This window comes from Camelus dromedarius, chromosome 7 (assembly GCF_036321535.1).
Source record: "Camelus dromedarius isolate mCamDro1 chromosome 7, mCamDro1.pat, whole genome shotgun sequence".
NCBI classification, from domain to species: Eukaryota; Metazoa; Chordata; class Mammalia; order Artiodactyla; family Camelidae; genus Camelus; species Camelus dromedarius.
Window position 1 is genome coordinate 58,314,166 of NC_087442.1, and position 15,673 is coordinate 58,329,838.

Sequence of the window (15,673 nt, forward strand, 5' to 3'; positions counted from 1 at the left end):
CCAGACACATAGATCAATGGAACAAAATAGAGAGCCCAGAAATAAACCCACAGACGTCTTGTCAACTAATCTACAACAAAAAAGGCAAGAATATACAATGGAGAAAAGACAGTCTCTTCAACAAGTGGTGTTGGGAAAACTGGACAGTAAATGTAAAACAACAAGATTAGAACATTCCCTCACACCATATACAAAAATAAACTCAAAATGGTTTAAAGAACTAAATGGAAGACCTGAAACCATAAAACTCCTAGAAGAGAACATAGACCAAACATTCTCTGACATATAGCAATATTTTCTTGGGTCAGTATCCTAAGGCAAAAGAAATAAAAATAAACAAATAAACCTAATCAAACTTAAAAGCCTTTGCACAGGAAAGGAAACCATCAATAAAATGAAAAGACAGCCTACAGAAAGGAAGAAAATATTTGCAAACGATGAGACCAACAAGGGATTAACATCCAAAATATATAAACAGCTCATACAACTCAATATGAAAAAAATAAACAACCCAATCAAAAACTGGTTAGAAGACCTGAATAGACATTCCTTCAAAGACATACAGCTGGCTAACAGGCACATAAAAAAATGCTCAACATCACTAATTATTAGAGAAATGCACATCCAAACCACAATGAGATATCTCCTCTTACCTGTCAGACTGGCTATCATCAAAACGTCTATAAGTAACCAGTGTTGGAGAGAATGTGGAGAAAAGGGAACCTTTGCACACCGTTGGTGGGAATGTAAATTGGTGCAGCCACTATGGAAAAAAGTATGGAGGTTCCTCAAAAACTAAAAATGGAACTACAATGTGACCCAGCAGTTCCTCTCCTGAGTATTTATCTGGAAAAAAGGAAAACACAAATTGGAAAAGATACATGCACTCCAGTGTTCATAGAATACTACTTATAATAGCCAAGACATAGCAGTAATCCATCAATAAATGACTGGATTAAGAAGATATGGTCCATATACACGATGGAATATTACTCAGCCATAAAAAGAATGAAATTCTTTCATTTGCAGCAACATGGATGGACCTAAAGAATACTATGCTTAGTAAAATAATTCAGGCAAACAAGATAAATATATTGTATGGTATCACTTATATGTGGAATCTGAAAAGTAATATAAATGAATGTATATGAGAAACAGAAAAAGACTCCACAGATACAGAAAATAAATTTGTGGTCACCAAAGTGGAGATGGAAGTGGGGAGGGGCAAATTAGGGGTATAGGATTAACAGATACAAACTACTATGTATAAAATTGATAGGCAGCAAGAATATACTGGATAGCATAGGGAATCACAGACATTATCTCATAATAATCAATAATGAAGTATAATCTGCAAAAATACTGAATCATTACGCTGTACACCTGAAACTTATATAATATTGTAAGTCAACTACACTTCAATAAAAAAAAGAAAGAGCCCTTTATTTTACCTTTTTTTGTAACTTGAAGATGTTTTCTTTTTCTAGTAGGCACAATTATATGTGATCATAGTGGTGCTTCCTGTGAACAAACTGGGAAGGAATGTGTACAGAAGGGTGAAATTATCTCCATTACAAATATTAATTTGATTTCAAATCAAGTCCAAAGTAAATGAAGAAATCCTATCTTTCTCCTGTCAGTTAATCCCCACAAGAGTATTAGCCAATGAAGGCTCACAGTATTATGCTTTTGGGGAAATATGTATTTTAATGGAGTTTCATGAAGATAAAAAATGTTTATGTTTTCAAAGGAATGACTATCTAATAGTAGAGTTTCAGATAGTTGAGGAAATATTTTGGGTAATAAGGAACTCTTCCTTAACTTAGAACCATATTTTCTTAGTGGGCATGTTAGTGTGCATGGAGACTAAGCTTCATAGAGCTTTTACTTTTCATCTTTTCGGTGAAAGAAAAACCTATAGTAACACGTTATCCTTTTCTCACTCTAGATCCTAGATGTTTGGAACCTCTACAGCCAGGAAACTGTGGCGAATATGTGGTTCGATGGTATTATGACAAACAGGTCAACTCCTGTGCCCGCTTTTGGTTCAGTGGCTGTAATGGCTCAGGAAATAGATTCAACAGTGAAAAGGAATGTCTGGAAACCTGCATTCAAGGATGAGCAAGTAAATCAACCTCTACTGAGTCAAATCTACGTCTCCATCAACAAGCCTACAAAGAACCTCTATAATTTCAACATTCACCCAATACCAATAAAACACCATATTTGAGCACATACTGAGCATTTACAATTTATAACCTTAGTCAAATCCCACTGTAGGACATAGATATTATTAACTATTTTTACAGATGAAGAAGCTGAGATTCTGAGAAGTTTAGGAACTTCTCAACAGTCACCCAACTAAAAAGTGGCAGAGCTAGGGGTCTGATTCAGGGCTATGTAACCTCAACACACAGATTCTCCTTCACCACCTGCAATGTGGTTCTGATTGCTATTCATTCCTTTGCTGTGTACTACATCAGATTAAACTTTTGCCCTAGACCACCCCTACTCCCTCTGGACTCCTAGTCCTGCGCACTCACCTCAGTTCCCCAGCACCCCCACAGCCCTGCTGGTAGCAAGTTCGCTCGTAGGGAAGGAGTTGGTTGTAGGCATTAGAAGTGATGGGAGTATGTTTTCATGTAGACGATGGTGAGATAAGAAAGATATCTGCTTAGGGGAAACCCAGCAAGATGGAGTGGTTCTGAGAGATGAGAGGCACTGGGATAGGAGCTGAGGTGGTGAGGATAGTTAAGTTTTGCCTTACTTGCTCTGAAAGTGATTAAGAAATCTGAATCAAAATGACTTAAATTTATTAGTGACCATCATTCCTCACTCTTCCAACATAATTGGAAGAAAAGCCTTTATTGTATGTTTAAACTGTATATTTAAAAATGAAAATTGTAATTTAGACAAAGGAATTTTTTTCCATCCCTCCTTTAAAATGTACAGATGCAACTTCAGTTTTAGCGGGGTGAGATGGGAAGGCACTTGACAGCCAAGGACTACTTGAAGCCTACATCCACTCTTGAGCAGAGTATATTAAAAACAGAGTGTACACTGAAAAACGAGCCACCAACTTGAAATATGACCCAAGAGAGGAGTAGAGAATTGGCTCTGTCATTTTATAATAATCTTGTGACATCCAGTCTGGGAAGATCGTTGGTTCTGAGATGAGCTCAGACAGCATCGGTATATATAATCTCACGACACACTTTCCTCTTCTTTCAGGCCTGGGACCCTCATTCAAGTTTGGGGGTACACAAAAGAGCACCCAAGGAAGGAGGAGCTGGCAGAACAACCACATTAGAAAAACAATTTTGTACAGTTTATGTTTTTAATGTGTAATATTTGATACGACCAAATAATATATGCAATATACTTGTAACTTAAATAACATGATGGTAAGATGGGCACCAGTGAACACATCACATGGAGAATAAACTAAACATGGCCAGTTCTTTTAAAGATTCCTGTCTGCCTTCCACCTTCCCAACCCCCTGCTTTCTGCCAGGGATATCTCATTGTGAAATCTGTGCTTACCATTTCAATTTGCTATTGGTTTTAATATGTATTTTTACATGTAAAACCACATATATCTCTATGCATCTTTAAACAATACATAGTCTTGTTTATTCTAGAGCTTTATAAAAATGGTGTCATACTCAAGTCTTCTGCAATTTGCCACTTTCATTCAATATTATAATTCCCAGGTTTTACTATATCTAAATGTATTCCTAAATAATGTATTATTTAGGTTTTTCTGAGCTGTAAAAAATTGGTTTCATAATACATAAGTCCTTGCCACCTGCTGTTATTACATTGCAATTCATACATGCTCATTTACTTTCACAGTTGTATAACACTGGCATGAATATATCACAGCATATTTAACCATTGCCTCGTCTATGTTAAATTGTTTCTATTTAATTTTTTTCACTATTCCATCAGTGTTGCTATGAATGCTCTTACGCACGGCTTTGGGTGCACATGCACTAGTGTTTTTCTAGGGTATATACGCCAGGAATTGCTGGGTTGTAGGATATGTAAATTTTCAAAAATAATGTGTCATACCAAATTTTTTCCCAAAGTATTTGAATTCATTATAAATTCCCACCAGTTGTGTATAAGAGTTTCTATTGCTTGACATTCTTTTCAACACAGTATCGTCAGACTTCTTCATTTTGCTAATTGTGGATGTAAAATGGTATCTTGTTTTAATTTGCCTTTCTCTGGTAACATCTTACCATATTTATTTACCATCTGTGCTGTTGCTTCTGTGAAATGTCTGTTTATAATTGGGGGCGAGTTTTCTATTGAATTGCTTGTCTTTGCTTATTGACTTTCTGGAGTTCCTTATATATTCCGAAATTGAATTCTTTACTCATTGTTTGTGTTGCAAATATCTTCGTGGCTTGTCTTTTTACTCTACTCAACTTTTAAAAAGTGAACAGAAGTTCTCAATTTGAATGCACTTTTTTTCCCTTGTTTATGCCACTCAGCCTCTCAGCTACTTTTCTTGGGTGGGAAACTCGCCCAGGACAAAAAAAAATCCTGATCTGGTGCTGGGTGTACCTCTCTAGATGCCCATCTTCATGCCTGGTATTTCCTTACGAGCCTATGAGCACCTTGGTGATTTCCAGGTGATCGTTTTCCCTTCGTCTTTTTCAATTGTCTCAGCATGAAAGTGGTTCTGCGCTACACAGACGGCCATACAGCATTTGCTGCTGTTGTTGCTGTTGTAGGATGGAGGGCTTTGGGTATTTTCTTATTTCCTAGAAGCCCAGCAATGCATTGAAAAGCATATATTAGTCACCATATGGTTGCTGGAAAGTAGAAAGACCCTTCAGAGTATCTAACCTGCTATTTTGCCAGAAGCAGAAGTACTTGTGTTCCTTTTCCAAGCTGTTCACAACTTTACCCATATAGAAAACTGATATGCAAACATGCAGTAATATTGAGTTGGATGTTCATCCTTTTATCTGAAATGTGACTAATGAAATCCCAATGCTCCAGGGACAACCTGCAGGTCTCCTTGTGTGAAGCTTCTGCATCTCTCTCATTAAAAAATATTAGAGCTCACTTTATAAAAGTTATTACAGAAATAATTAACTCCTTGGAAGAGAGGAATAGGCAAAGTTCAGGAAAAAAATCACACCAGTTTAAAAGAATAAGAGAAAAGTGAAATGTCAATGAGTAAAAACTATTACTCTCCCTTCCCGTTTGAGATTCAGGACACTCGTCCCCTATCCCCCCATCATAATTAGGAAAAACAAAGGGAAAACAAACAAAGGAAAACAGAGGGAATGTTGTCTAGCTAGATAGAGAATCAAAGAGACTGAATTGAACAACCTGAGAATTAATTCTGGAAAAGAGAATGATGATTTATTTTTTCATTTTAAGCTAGTTAAAAAGTCAATATGGAAATAGCCCAAGTGCCCATCAACAGATGATTGGCTTAAGAAGATGTGGTGTTTATATGCAGTGGAATATTACTCAGTCATAAAAAATGAAATATTGCCATTTGTAGCAACATGGATGGACCTAGAGAATATTAAGCTTAGTGAAATAAATCAGAGAAAAAATGATAAATACTGTGTTATACCACTTATATGTAGAATCTAAAAATTATTTGTATTATTACAAATGAATCTATACATGAAACAGAAACAGACTCCCAAACATAGAAAACAAACTTATGGTTACCAAAGTGGAGAGGGAGGAGGGATAAATAAAGAAATATGGGAATGATAGATACTAGCTACTATACATAAAATAGATAAGCAATAGGGATTTACTACATAGCATAGAGAATTATACCCAGTATCTTCTAATAACCTATAATGGAATATAATCTGCAAAAAAACCAAAATCCCAAACTGAATTACCATGCTGTACACCTGAAACTAATGAAATATTGTAAATCACTACACTTCTATTTAGAAAAAGCCAAGAGAGATGGGTGAGATATATGACATTTTGTTTCTCCGTTCTCAAATGGATAAAGGGCAGACTATGTACACAATGTGCTAAAACTAAGAATGTTTATTGAAAGTAGTCTCCATTTTAAATTAAGACATTGAGCAATTTTAGTATTTTACCAAGTACTAATGATGTTCAAGAATTTCAACAATAAGAAACCTCCACTGAAATGTTAAAATATATTAGATAATCATTTCTATCTTCTTCATTTAGTTGAAACCTCAGCTTTACTGACTGTAAGAAATGCTCTAATCCAAGTATCTGGAAAGCATACCAAATTTATAAAATGACAATTAGGTTTGGTAATTTTAGTCTTAATGTTTATCCTAAACACAACAAAAAGGAAATGAAAGAATGGAGAAAATGATTTGCATGTAACATGCAAAATAATTGTTTCACATTGCTAATAAACCAAGAGAGCCTATAAATCAAAAAGAATAAAAAGGGAAAAAATAGGAAAACAATAGGGACTGGCAATTTAAAGAAGATGCCCAGTGCACATATGAGGAGGTCCTAAGCTTCATCAGCTGTCAGAGGAATGCATGCTAAGCAGGTCTGAGGTGAGGCTGGGCACCCACGGATGATTCTGATGAGCAACCCTGGCTGAGAACCAGTAAGGGGATATCTGAATTAGGCCAACCTTAGGACAGAGTTGATTATTTCACTTGTAATTTTTGGTGTTCAATGATTTATGCCCCTTTTCCTACTTAACTACAATTCAACGTCTTTCATAAATAGCAGTGCAAAGATGGATTAATGCTGTTGAAGTATCCAAGTTTCCCCCCTTCCTTATAACATTTTTTAGTGAAATGTTACTAAAATAAGTCATGTTTTAGAATGTGTATGTGTCTGATCATTAAGACAAGAATAGCCCCAAATCGTATTTCACACATATATGAATGGCATTTCAGGTTTCTAAAAAAATATTAGCCCTGACTTGATTTCTAAAAGTATTCATTATTTCTTATCATTTTTCATAAATTACTCTCTTTGAAAAATCCCTCATTTAAATTAATTCATTTAAAGTCACATTAAAGCAAGACTCTATAGAAAAAAGAAAATCATAATTGGAAATGTGATGATTATTAAAATGAACAGCAAAAGAATAAACATGAAGATGTGAAAGAGGACATCAAAATCATAAATTGTTGGGTAAGGGAGTAAAAAAACATAGATTTTTTTCCTTTTTTTATAAAGAAAAAAAGGTCCTACTGTATAGCATAGGCAACCATAGATTCATTATTTTATAGTAACCTATAATGAAAAAGAATATGAAAAAGAATATATATATGTATAACTGAATCACTATGCTGTATACCAGAGACCAACAACATTGTAAATTGACTATACTTCAATAAAAAAGAAATTTAAAAAGTTTTCCTTAAAAAAAAAAGAGATCACATCAAATTCTGAAAGTTAGGAAATTTTAAACCTTGCTTTAATCAGGTTCAGAAAATACAGGCTCTTAGACTTGCCAAGGATCCTCAGTCTTCTGGTCCTCTCTTCTCTACTGCGTCTGTCCTTTAGATAAATTCTCTAAGTGACTGGGCATTCTTGGGGTAAACATATCTAGTAGGACAATTGTATTCTTCAGAGGCAGCCCATTCTTTAGATAAACACCCACTTCCACTGCCGTAGCTTGAGTTGGCTGTCTCCTGTGGTTCCCATCCTAACAAACTCCTGCTCTGATCTTGGGAGACTTCCAGAATGGTTGTGTTATTATTTTAAGATAGTCAGTATGCCCTCATTCATTTGGGCTGCGTCAGCAGCTTCTCCTATTTCCACAACTCTCTTACCATCTCATCCTCTAATTCTGAGCATGCCCTCTGGCTTATGATGAATGTTCTTGGTGACCAGAGTAGGGGACAGGCACAAACCAACACATCCCTGATTCGAAACAGTATTATATTCCTGTGGACTACAAAAAAACCCCTAAGATAACTGCCACATCAATAGAAGACATGGGGAAATTTCCCTCTATCTTGGAAGAAAAGAAAAATCAGAATTACACAGTAAGAATTCTAAATAATAGTTCAGGACTTGTGAATTGCAGAGACAGCAAATAAAGACTTCTTACCCTATTTCTCTCTGAAATTGACTGGCGTTTGCATTATATTTTTACCATCCTCCAAATTTACCCTTGAACTTCACACTCACAGTTTGAAATTATTTTTAAGTACTAATGGAATTCTCCAGTTATTTTCCCCTTAACTCTATTAGTTGGTGTTAAATTTATCATTTGGTTCTTTTCTTTCTCTTGCATCTTAATGAGCAGCGCTATGATTTTGCCACTTTCTGCAATTTGGGGTTTTTTCTCAAATTGATTCTATTATGTATAAATCACGGCTCAGACTTGCTTTCATCTCTTTCAAACAAAACAGAACATGCCCCCGATGGGATAAAAGTCAAAAACAAAAACCCAGCAACTCTTGCCTTTATGTAATTGCCTCATCTCTAGAAATAAATATTAGAATCTGTGTAAACTTTCTTTGTGGTGTATTCCATACTTTGCTATTAGAGAAATATTGACAAATACAGTAAAATTGATTAAAATTGTGCCAATTCAAATTTTAGAGTGTTACTTGAGCTTTTCCAACACAAGTTAAAAATCAAGCCTATTCAATTTGCTTTGTGCCATCCTCTGCCTTCACCACAAGCCAGCAGTCCCTGTGAATTCCATTTCTCTGTCAGTGGTGCAATAACTCAGCTGATGACCTTGTCTGGCCTCTGAGAAACATCCCAGACTCTTTGCTCTCCCTGACTCTTCATATCCAATTGCTCAGGGCATCTAGTCTGTTTAATTTCTTCTTATTTCTCTCCACCCTGAGTCTGTCATTGCTTCTAAACCGGCTTTCTCACTGCCATCTTATCCTTCACCTCAGATCCATATCTACCCAGTGCTGCTGAGTTACAGTGACTTGGACTCAATCGTTCTCCTCCTTAAAGTGCTCTGCAGGCTTTCCATCTTCAAGATGCAGAGCAAACCTTTTAGCATAGGATTGAGGGCCTCACTGCTGCTTACATTTCTCATTTCTCTCTCCCCAGGTCCTTATACACGGTCTTCAATTCAGCTATACTCATCCATACGCTTCTTTTTCAGAGCATCATTCATTTCCCTTTTCCCTTTTTCATGCCCTCCCTTCCTTTCTTCCTTCCTTCCCTTCTCTCTCTTCCTTACTTCTTCCCTTAGTATTATGGAATTCATTCTGCATTAGTAGATAATGTGCTACCTCAGACTTAACAGCTTTACAGCTGTTCATTTTATTTAATCAATGCATCCTTGCTGGGCCTTTAAATGTTTCCAGTCTTCTGTTATTATGGCCAAAGAGCTTTATTGAATACCCTCATACACATTAGTCTTTGTATAGGTTTATTTATAGAATACATTCAGAAAGCAAAATTGTAAGAACAAAGAGAATATAATTTTAACAAGTATGTCAAAGGGCCTTCCTTAAAGATTGTGCCAATTTCCATCCCCCCAACTTAGGAGTGTGTCTGTTTTTTCTTTATCACTATCATTCAGTGTTACCAGTTATTTGATCTTTTTGCTCATCTGATGGTTGAAAATGGAATGTCACTTTAGTTTTAATGTGTATTTTTCTCTTTTTTAATGTATATTGTGAAATATTTGCTATATACAAAGGAATGTATGTAACATATAAGTAGGTTTTAAAGTAAAATAATTATATAAAAACCTGTGTATCTGACATGCAGCTGAGGAAATAGATTATTACCAATATTGCTGAAACCCCCTTTAAGTTTGCTCACAAATGGACCAAGCCAAAGTCAACTTGAAAATAAGCAGTCATGGTGATTTGGGGTGCTCAAGAATATGCTATATGAGTCTCCAGGTATCACCCGGCCTGCCTTGGCTGGATGTGGGAGGCTATATAGCCTCTGGCCTGATCAACACGTGAGAGAAGAGAGAGGCTGTAGCAGATGGCTGGGTCTCTTCCCATGTAGGAAAAGGCTCTGACATGTCTACTGTTGCAGCTTATTAGAAGAGAAAAGAAAGAGAGAGGTGGACCGTTTTGCTTCTAACCAAGATGGAGTAGTAGGAATCAGATTAGTCCTCATTTTTGAAAAGACAGACAAAATATAGGAAATGATATTTCATAAAACATTGTAAATAGGTCAAGGTACAAAAGTGAGTCCTCATAGGCAGGAGAGAAAATGAAGTGAGCCCCACAATTGCCCCAGTCCACTGCTTTGACAGCATTTCCAGGCCACAGTGCAGAGACAGGGAGCCAAGGCAGAACTCGGCAGACTCCCTGGGATGAGGCAAAGAGCTGAGAGTCCAAGAAGACTAAGACAGCTAGAATTCTGAGGATAAGGACAGAGTTCTGGATAGGAGAGAAGTTCACAGAGTGAACTGCTAGAGGGAGGACTGCAGAGGGTTTCTCTTGAGTATTCAGCTAAGTACTGATGAGTGACTGCATGAGCAACATACTGAAATCTGGGAACTGAACCAACTGAAAGGATTAGCAGTGCCAGGTGCTAACACTGGGCCAGGAGGAATGCCTGTCACACTAGCCAGACTGGAAAACCTCAAGATTCACAGAGCCTTGGGTAAAGTACATATTCTGGGCCATAAAATAAGTGCCAGTAAATTTAAAAGAATTCAAATCATACAAAATATGCTCTCTTATCACAGCAAAATTAAATTATAAACCAATAACAAAAATATATTTGGAAAATTCTCAAATATTTCCAAATTCTATAAAATACTTCTAGATCCACAGGTCAAAAAATAAATCAAAAAGTTAATTAACAAGTGCTTTGAACTGAATAAAAATAAATACACAGTGTATCAAAATCTGTGGGATGCCACCAAAGGAGTACCTAGGGGAAAATTTGTAGCACTTAATGACTACAGAAAAGAAGAAAAGTCTCAGGTCAATGACTTTAGCATCCATCTTAAGAAACTAGAAAGGAAGAGCAAATTAAACCCAAAGTAAGTACAAGAAAGAAAATAATATGACCAGAGTAGAAACTAATGAAATAGAAAGCAGAAAATAAATGGGTATACACATATTTCAAAACTTGTCAAATTGTCTACTTTAAATAGACAGTTTATTGTATGTCAATTATTCCTCAATAAAGCTGTTAATTATTTTTAAATGTATCTCGGAGGGGGCTGGGGTGGGAGGGAAGGAGAATGAATGAATGAGCTGACCCTTCTGCAGCCTGAGAGAGAGAGAAAGAGAGAACTCTCCAGAGACTAGAGATCCCTTATGTGCTTGGCATTTTAATCTACATGCCCCTGTCTAGAGGTAAACATAGCTACTTTGGTGACCTAGTGTGATTAAGCAAAGAAACATCCCTTATTCTTAAGGGGAGGAGATGGGGTTTTGGGGAGGGGGTAGAAATCTTAACCTCTCCTTACATTTCTGAACCCGTAAATGAGCCAGCATAGTTCCAATGATAACTCCAAGTCCTCTGAACCCCAGCTTTACTCCTGGTGTTCCCGTCTCAGTTTATGGCATCACCATGCAGTCAATATTCCAAGCTTATCTTCAGCTCTCACCTTCCTTTCACATTCCATAAGTCACTGAGTTCTCCCAATTAGACCTCAAAAATCTCCCTCCAAAAATCCCCTCTTCTGTGTGCTAACTTCCATTATCTTTAAATGTTCTTCTTACTTTTATTGCCATGCCAATTAATACTTCATAGGTCATCAGAAATATTCTTTCCAAAATGCGAATCAGATAATTTCCAAAGCATTACTCCCCATTACCTGCATGATGAAGTCCACCCTCCTCAGCAGGGCTTATAATTCCCTTCACAACCCGCGTTCATCCTGTTTCATCATTCTCTCCCCACCGTATGCTCCAGCCATTCTGCTTAATAATCCAAAATATCCTGGGTGGGATTTGTTTTTGGTATTTTTACCTTTGTGTCTCCACACCCAAAGCTTCCTCTATCTTCTCTGCATGGCAGAGTCCCCACATATCCTATAAGACTACATTTTAAATATCGTACCTTTGATGAAGTCTTCCTCAGCTTCCTAGGAAAATGGCCACCTTTTGTTTGACCCCCAAATAATAGTTCCCCAGTAGCATCTACTAATGGCACAAGGAACCTGGACAGCGAACCTGGATTCCCACTGTGGTTTGGGCTGGAAGAAGTCACAGAAGTGCTGGTGTAAAGAGGGCGCCACAGGAAGAGACAGTGCTTACGGCAAAGGCTGCCAGACCTCCTTTCTTGGAGCCACTTAAGACTAAGAACATTTTCAGAAATATTGCAGTAAAACATGAAGAAAAGCCATTTTTCTTAGAATAGGCATTGGAAGGTGGAGGGGAGGAAACAAGCTGTGTTCTGAGGATTTAGAAGCCTCAAGTTATCAACCCTACTCACCTAGGAAAGAAATAATTTGCTTACTGACAGAGGGACTTGTGTCATTGCAATGGACATTGTAACCAGGCATTTTAAATGGGGGATCATGCACCAGGGACAGGAAGACACTGGTCATTTCCTCCCGCTGGCCAGTGTGGCCAAAAGCTAAGTGAAAGCCTACATATATTTTTTGGTTAGTATGGACATTACAATTCATTTAAATAAATAGCAATCACTATGAGATAAGTAACCTGGTGTAAGAAGAGGAAGCCAGGAGGAAATGGCTTATTTATTTTCTAGATTCTCATCATTTTAGAAAGAATGTGTATCTTTCCAGAAGAGTTCTTTAATAAATATATAATCTTTTTTTAAAAAGACTTATGAAACTATTTAACATTACAGACTTTTACTCCTGGTAATAGGTAAGGTTACTTTAGTTGGACAAATTCTGCTGAAAACAATGAAACTGTTAAAAAAGGTAGACTAAATTTCTTTTCTTTTTTTTTTTTTTCATTGCTTTCCTTATTTTATTGGAGGATAAAATTTTCAACAGAGTAACCTAGGAATTTATCAAATGCTCTGATCTGAACAAAGTTAAGCTTCCATTACATGTAAATAGGTAATGTCCCCAGCCCAACATGACTGTGTCTTATCCTTGTGTTTGTTTGCAACATGTTTTAGGAAAGCTTGACCTAACCTAGCATCTGGTCAGGTGGCCAAAATGTATGTTCCTTCTGATAATACAACTATTGCCTTCTTTTAGCCTCACTTAGGGGTTCCTTTATCCCATGTGCAAGAATTTCCATGTATCTGTGTATGTATTGGTTCAAAGGTATCTTCTGCCTTCCATTGTAAAACGTTTAGACTAAATTTCTTAAAAGCATCAAATTCCTAATGAGACACTGAGGGATAACAAAGCTAAAATCAAAGGGGAAGTGGGGAATTAGAGATGTCAGTAGAACACTGGAGCTGGCTTGGCCAAGTAACACTTAGTATCACAGAATTTCTTAAACTTTAGCTTTTGTAGCTTTGGAAGATTAAAAGGACAAAATTTAGAACTTTGATACACAGGAGATGAGGAGTTTAATAGGAAGGGGATAATGACTGCAAAAGAACATGAAGGAGCTTTAACAGTGGTGAAAATATTCTCTATTTGAAGATACAGTGGTAATCTCAAATTAGGCGAAAAAAAAAATTAACTTGCAGATCCAAGAAGCTAATGGACCCCAAGCAGGATGAATACAAAGAAAACACACCCAGCCACAACACAAACTGCTGACAGCCAAAAATGAAAGGAAAAATCTTGAAAACAACAAAAGAAAAATGTTACATTACGTACAGAGGAACAACAATGTAATTAACAACCAACTTCTCAGTAAAACCAACGGAGGTCAGGAGACACTGTCACAACATTTTCAAAGTGCTGAAAGAAAATATCTCTCAATATAGATGCCATGGAAAAATCCACAAGATTAAAAACATACCTAATTTCAACCAGCCAAGACAATTTTAATTTTCTTATATTTTCTTATTTAATGTGTGCTACTTCTTAACCATTTGTAAAGTAGCTGAATTTGGTCAACAAAATGGCACAATGATCCCCATGTGGTCATTAAATAATGTATCTTTTTCCTTTTTTAATAGAAGCCAAATCATAAAAGAAATAATTTTATGAGAGAAAATGAGTGGTGAGATCTCCCAGGAAGGATTCTAAAGTGGGAAAAGTATAGCCCTAGGACATGTCTCTTAAGTAACAGTGATGTTAGAAGGTTGGAAATGAAAGAAAAGTGCCAATGATCCTCAGAGGGAGAAGTCTGAAAGTCAGAAGTGTGGTGTCTAAGCACAAAAGCAAAAGCAAGAGAGTCAATGGTGATAAATGCCACTTAGAAGTTTGGTAAGATTTACATCAAAGTGCCCACTGGATTTAACAACATGGATATCTTAGCAAAAATACTCTCAGAAGAGTGACTATTAGGGCTGCAGGAAGACTGACATGCCTGAAGGAGAGAATGGGAAGAAAGGAAGTGAGGACAGGAAATGTAGTATGTTTTTCAAGTAGTTTAGTGGGGACTAAGAAGACAAAGACTAGATGGTAGCTGAAAGGGAATATGGGGTGCATCAGTTAGCCACTGTTGTGTAAGAAACAACCCTAAAACTCAGTGTCTTAAAACAAAAAGCATTTATTAAAACTCATGTGTCTACGGGTGAGCTGGGTGGTTCTGCTGATCTGCATCTGCCTTGGCTCCCTTACGCATCCAGGATCAACTGAGGGTCGGCTGATCTAGGATGATCTTAGAGTTCTGAAAGTTGATTTTCTGTTGGCCAGGGTGATGAGGGTGACTGGGTCATGTTTCTCTCACCAAACAGCAAGCTAGCTCACACAGCAATGGCAGGGTTCTAAGAAAGAGCAGAAGTGTTCAAGATCTCGAGGTCAAGTCATGAATTGGCACATCATTCTGCCACAGTCCAAAGGTGAGTCACAAAGTCAGCCAAGATTCAAGGTATAGGGAAAGAGATTTACCTCTTGATGGGAGGAGCTGCAGATTCTTATTGAAGAGGTCATTGAAGAGGAAAGAATGGTCATGAAACAAAGAGAACAGAATTCGAAAGGGGTTTTATACATGTAAATGGAATTCACTTAGGCTGAGGCAGGACTTGGGGTGCAGGGTACTGACAACTGGGGTATGGGTTACAGGAACCATGAGACTGTGAGAGAATTAGTCCTCAAAGCCCTTTTGTTGGTGTAGGGACACAGAGGTCAAATACAAAGTGGACAGGGAGACTCTGGTCCCTCTGGAACTAGACTGGCTTGAGTATGAGGACTCAGGGGAGAGCCCCTGAGCTCTGGGCTCCTGCCTGGGAGGCCCTCTGGGGCTGGGAGGAGCTCCAGCAATGAGGAGCTTGGGAGATGGCTGTGATGTCCATAGAGAGGCCCTCATGCTTTATTTTTCAAGCTGATTTTAGATTGTAACATTACTTCGTAACTTTCCTATCAGTACGCAGCAACAGAAAGCAATGAATAAATACTGAAATATTGGGAAAATAAATGCTACTCTCCATCATGTTGAATCACATATTTTGAATCCTATTCCACAGATTTACCTTTCTAGTGCCTATTACTATGGTTACCACGTTTTCCAAACCAAAACCCGAGAGATGTAGGCTGGCTGTAGAACAGAAATTCAAAACAGGAGAGTCCTGGATCTTTGCTCTGATTAGTAACAATAATAATAGCATATATAAAGTGAATGCATATCATATGTCAAATCCTACTCTAAACCCATATTATTTAATCTTGCTAACAATCTGCCTTTTAAAATTGACTCTTAAGTGCTCTACATTTTAGATTTGAGTA

The 15,673-nt window shown here is 37.2% G+C and overlaps 1 protein-coding gene and 1 long non-coding RNA gene across 3 annotated transcripts in view; one reads left to right on the forward strand and one right to left on the reverse strand.

Moving 5' to 3' along the window:
- COL28A1 (collagen type XXVIII alpha 1 chain) overlaps positions 1-3,890 on the forward strand; it is a 152,347-nt gene extending 148,457 nt beyond the window's left edge. Inside the window, exon 34 of the mRNA XM_064487550.1 lies at positions 1,947-3,890. Coding sequence (XP_064343620.1) covers positions 1,947-2,121 — 175 coding nt within the window. The 3' untranslated portion in view covers positions 2,122-3,890. The remainder of the gene's footprint in view (positions 1-1,946) is intronic.
- The window catches only part of LOC135321694 (uncharacterized), a 205,728-nt gene that overhangs the window by 167,839 nt on the left and 22,216 nt on the right, over positions 1-15,673 (reverse strand). The gene's annotated exons all lie outside the window — the stretch shown is intronic.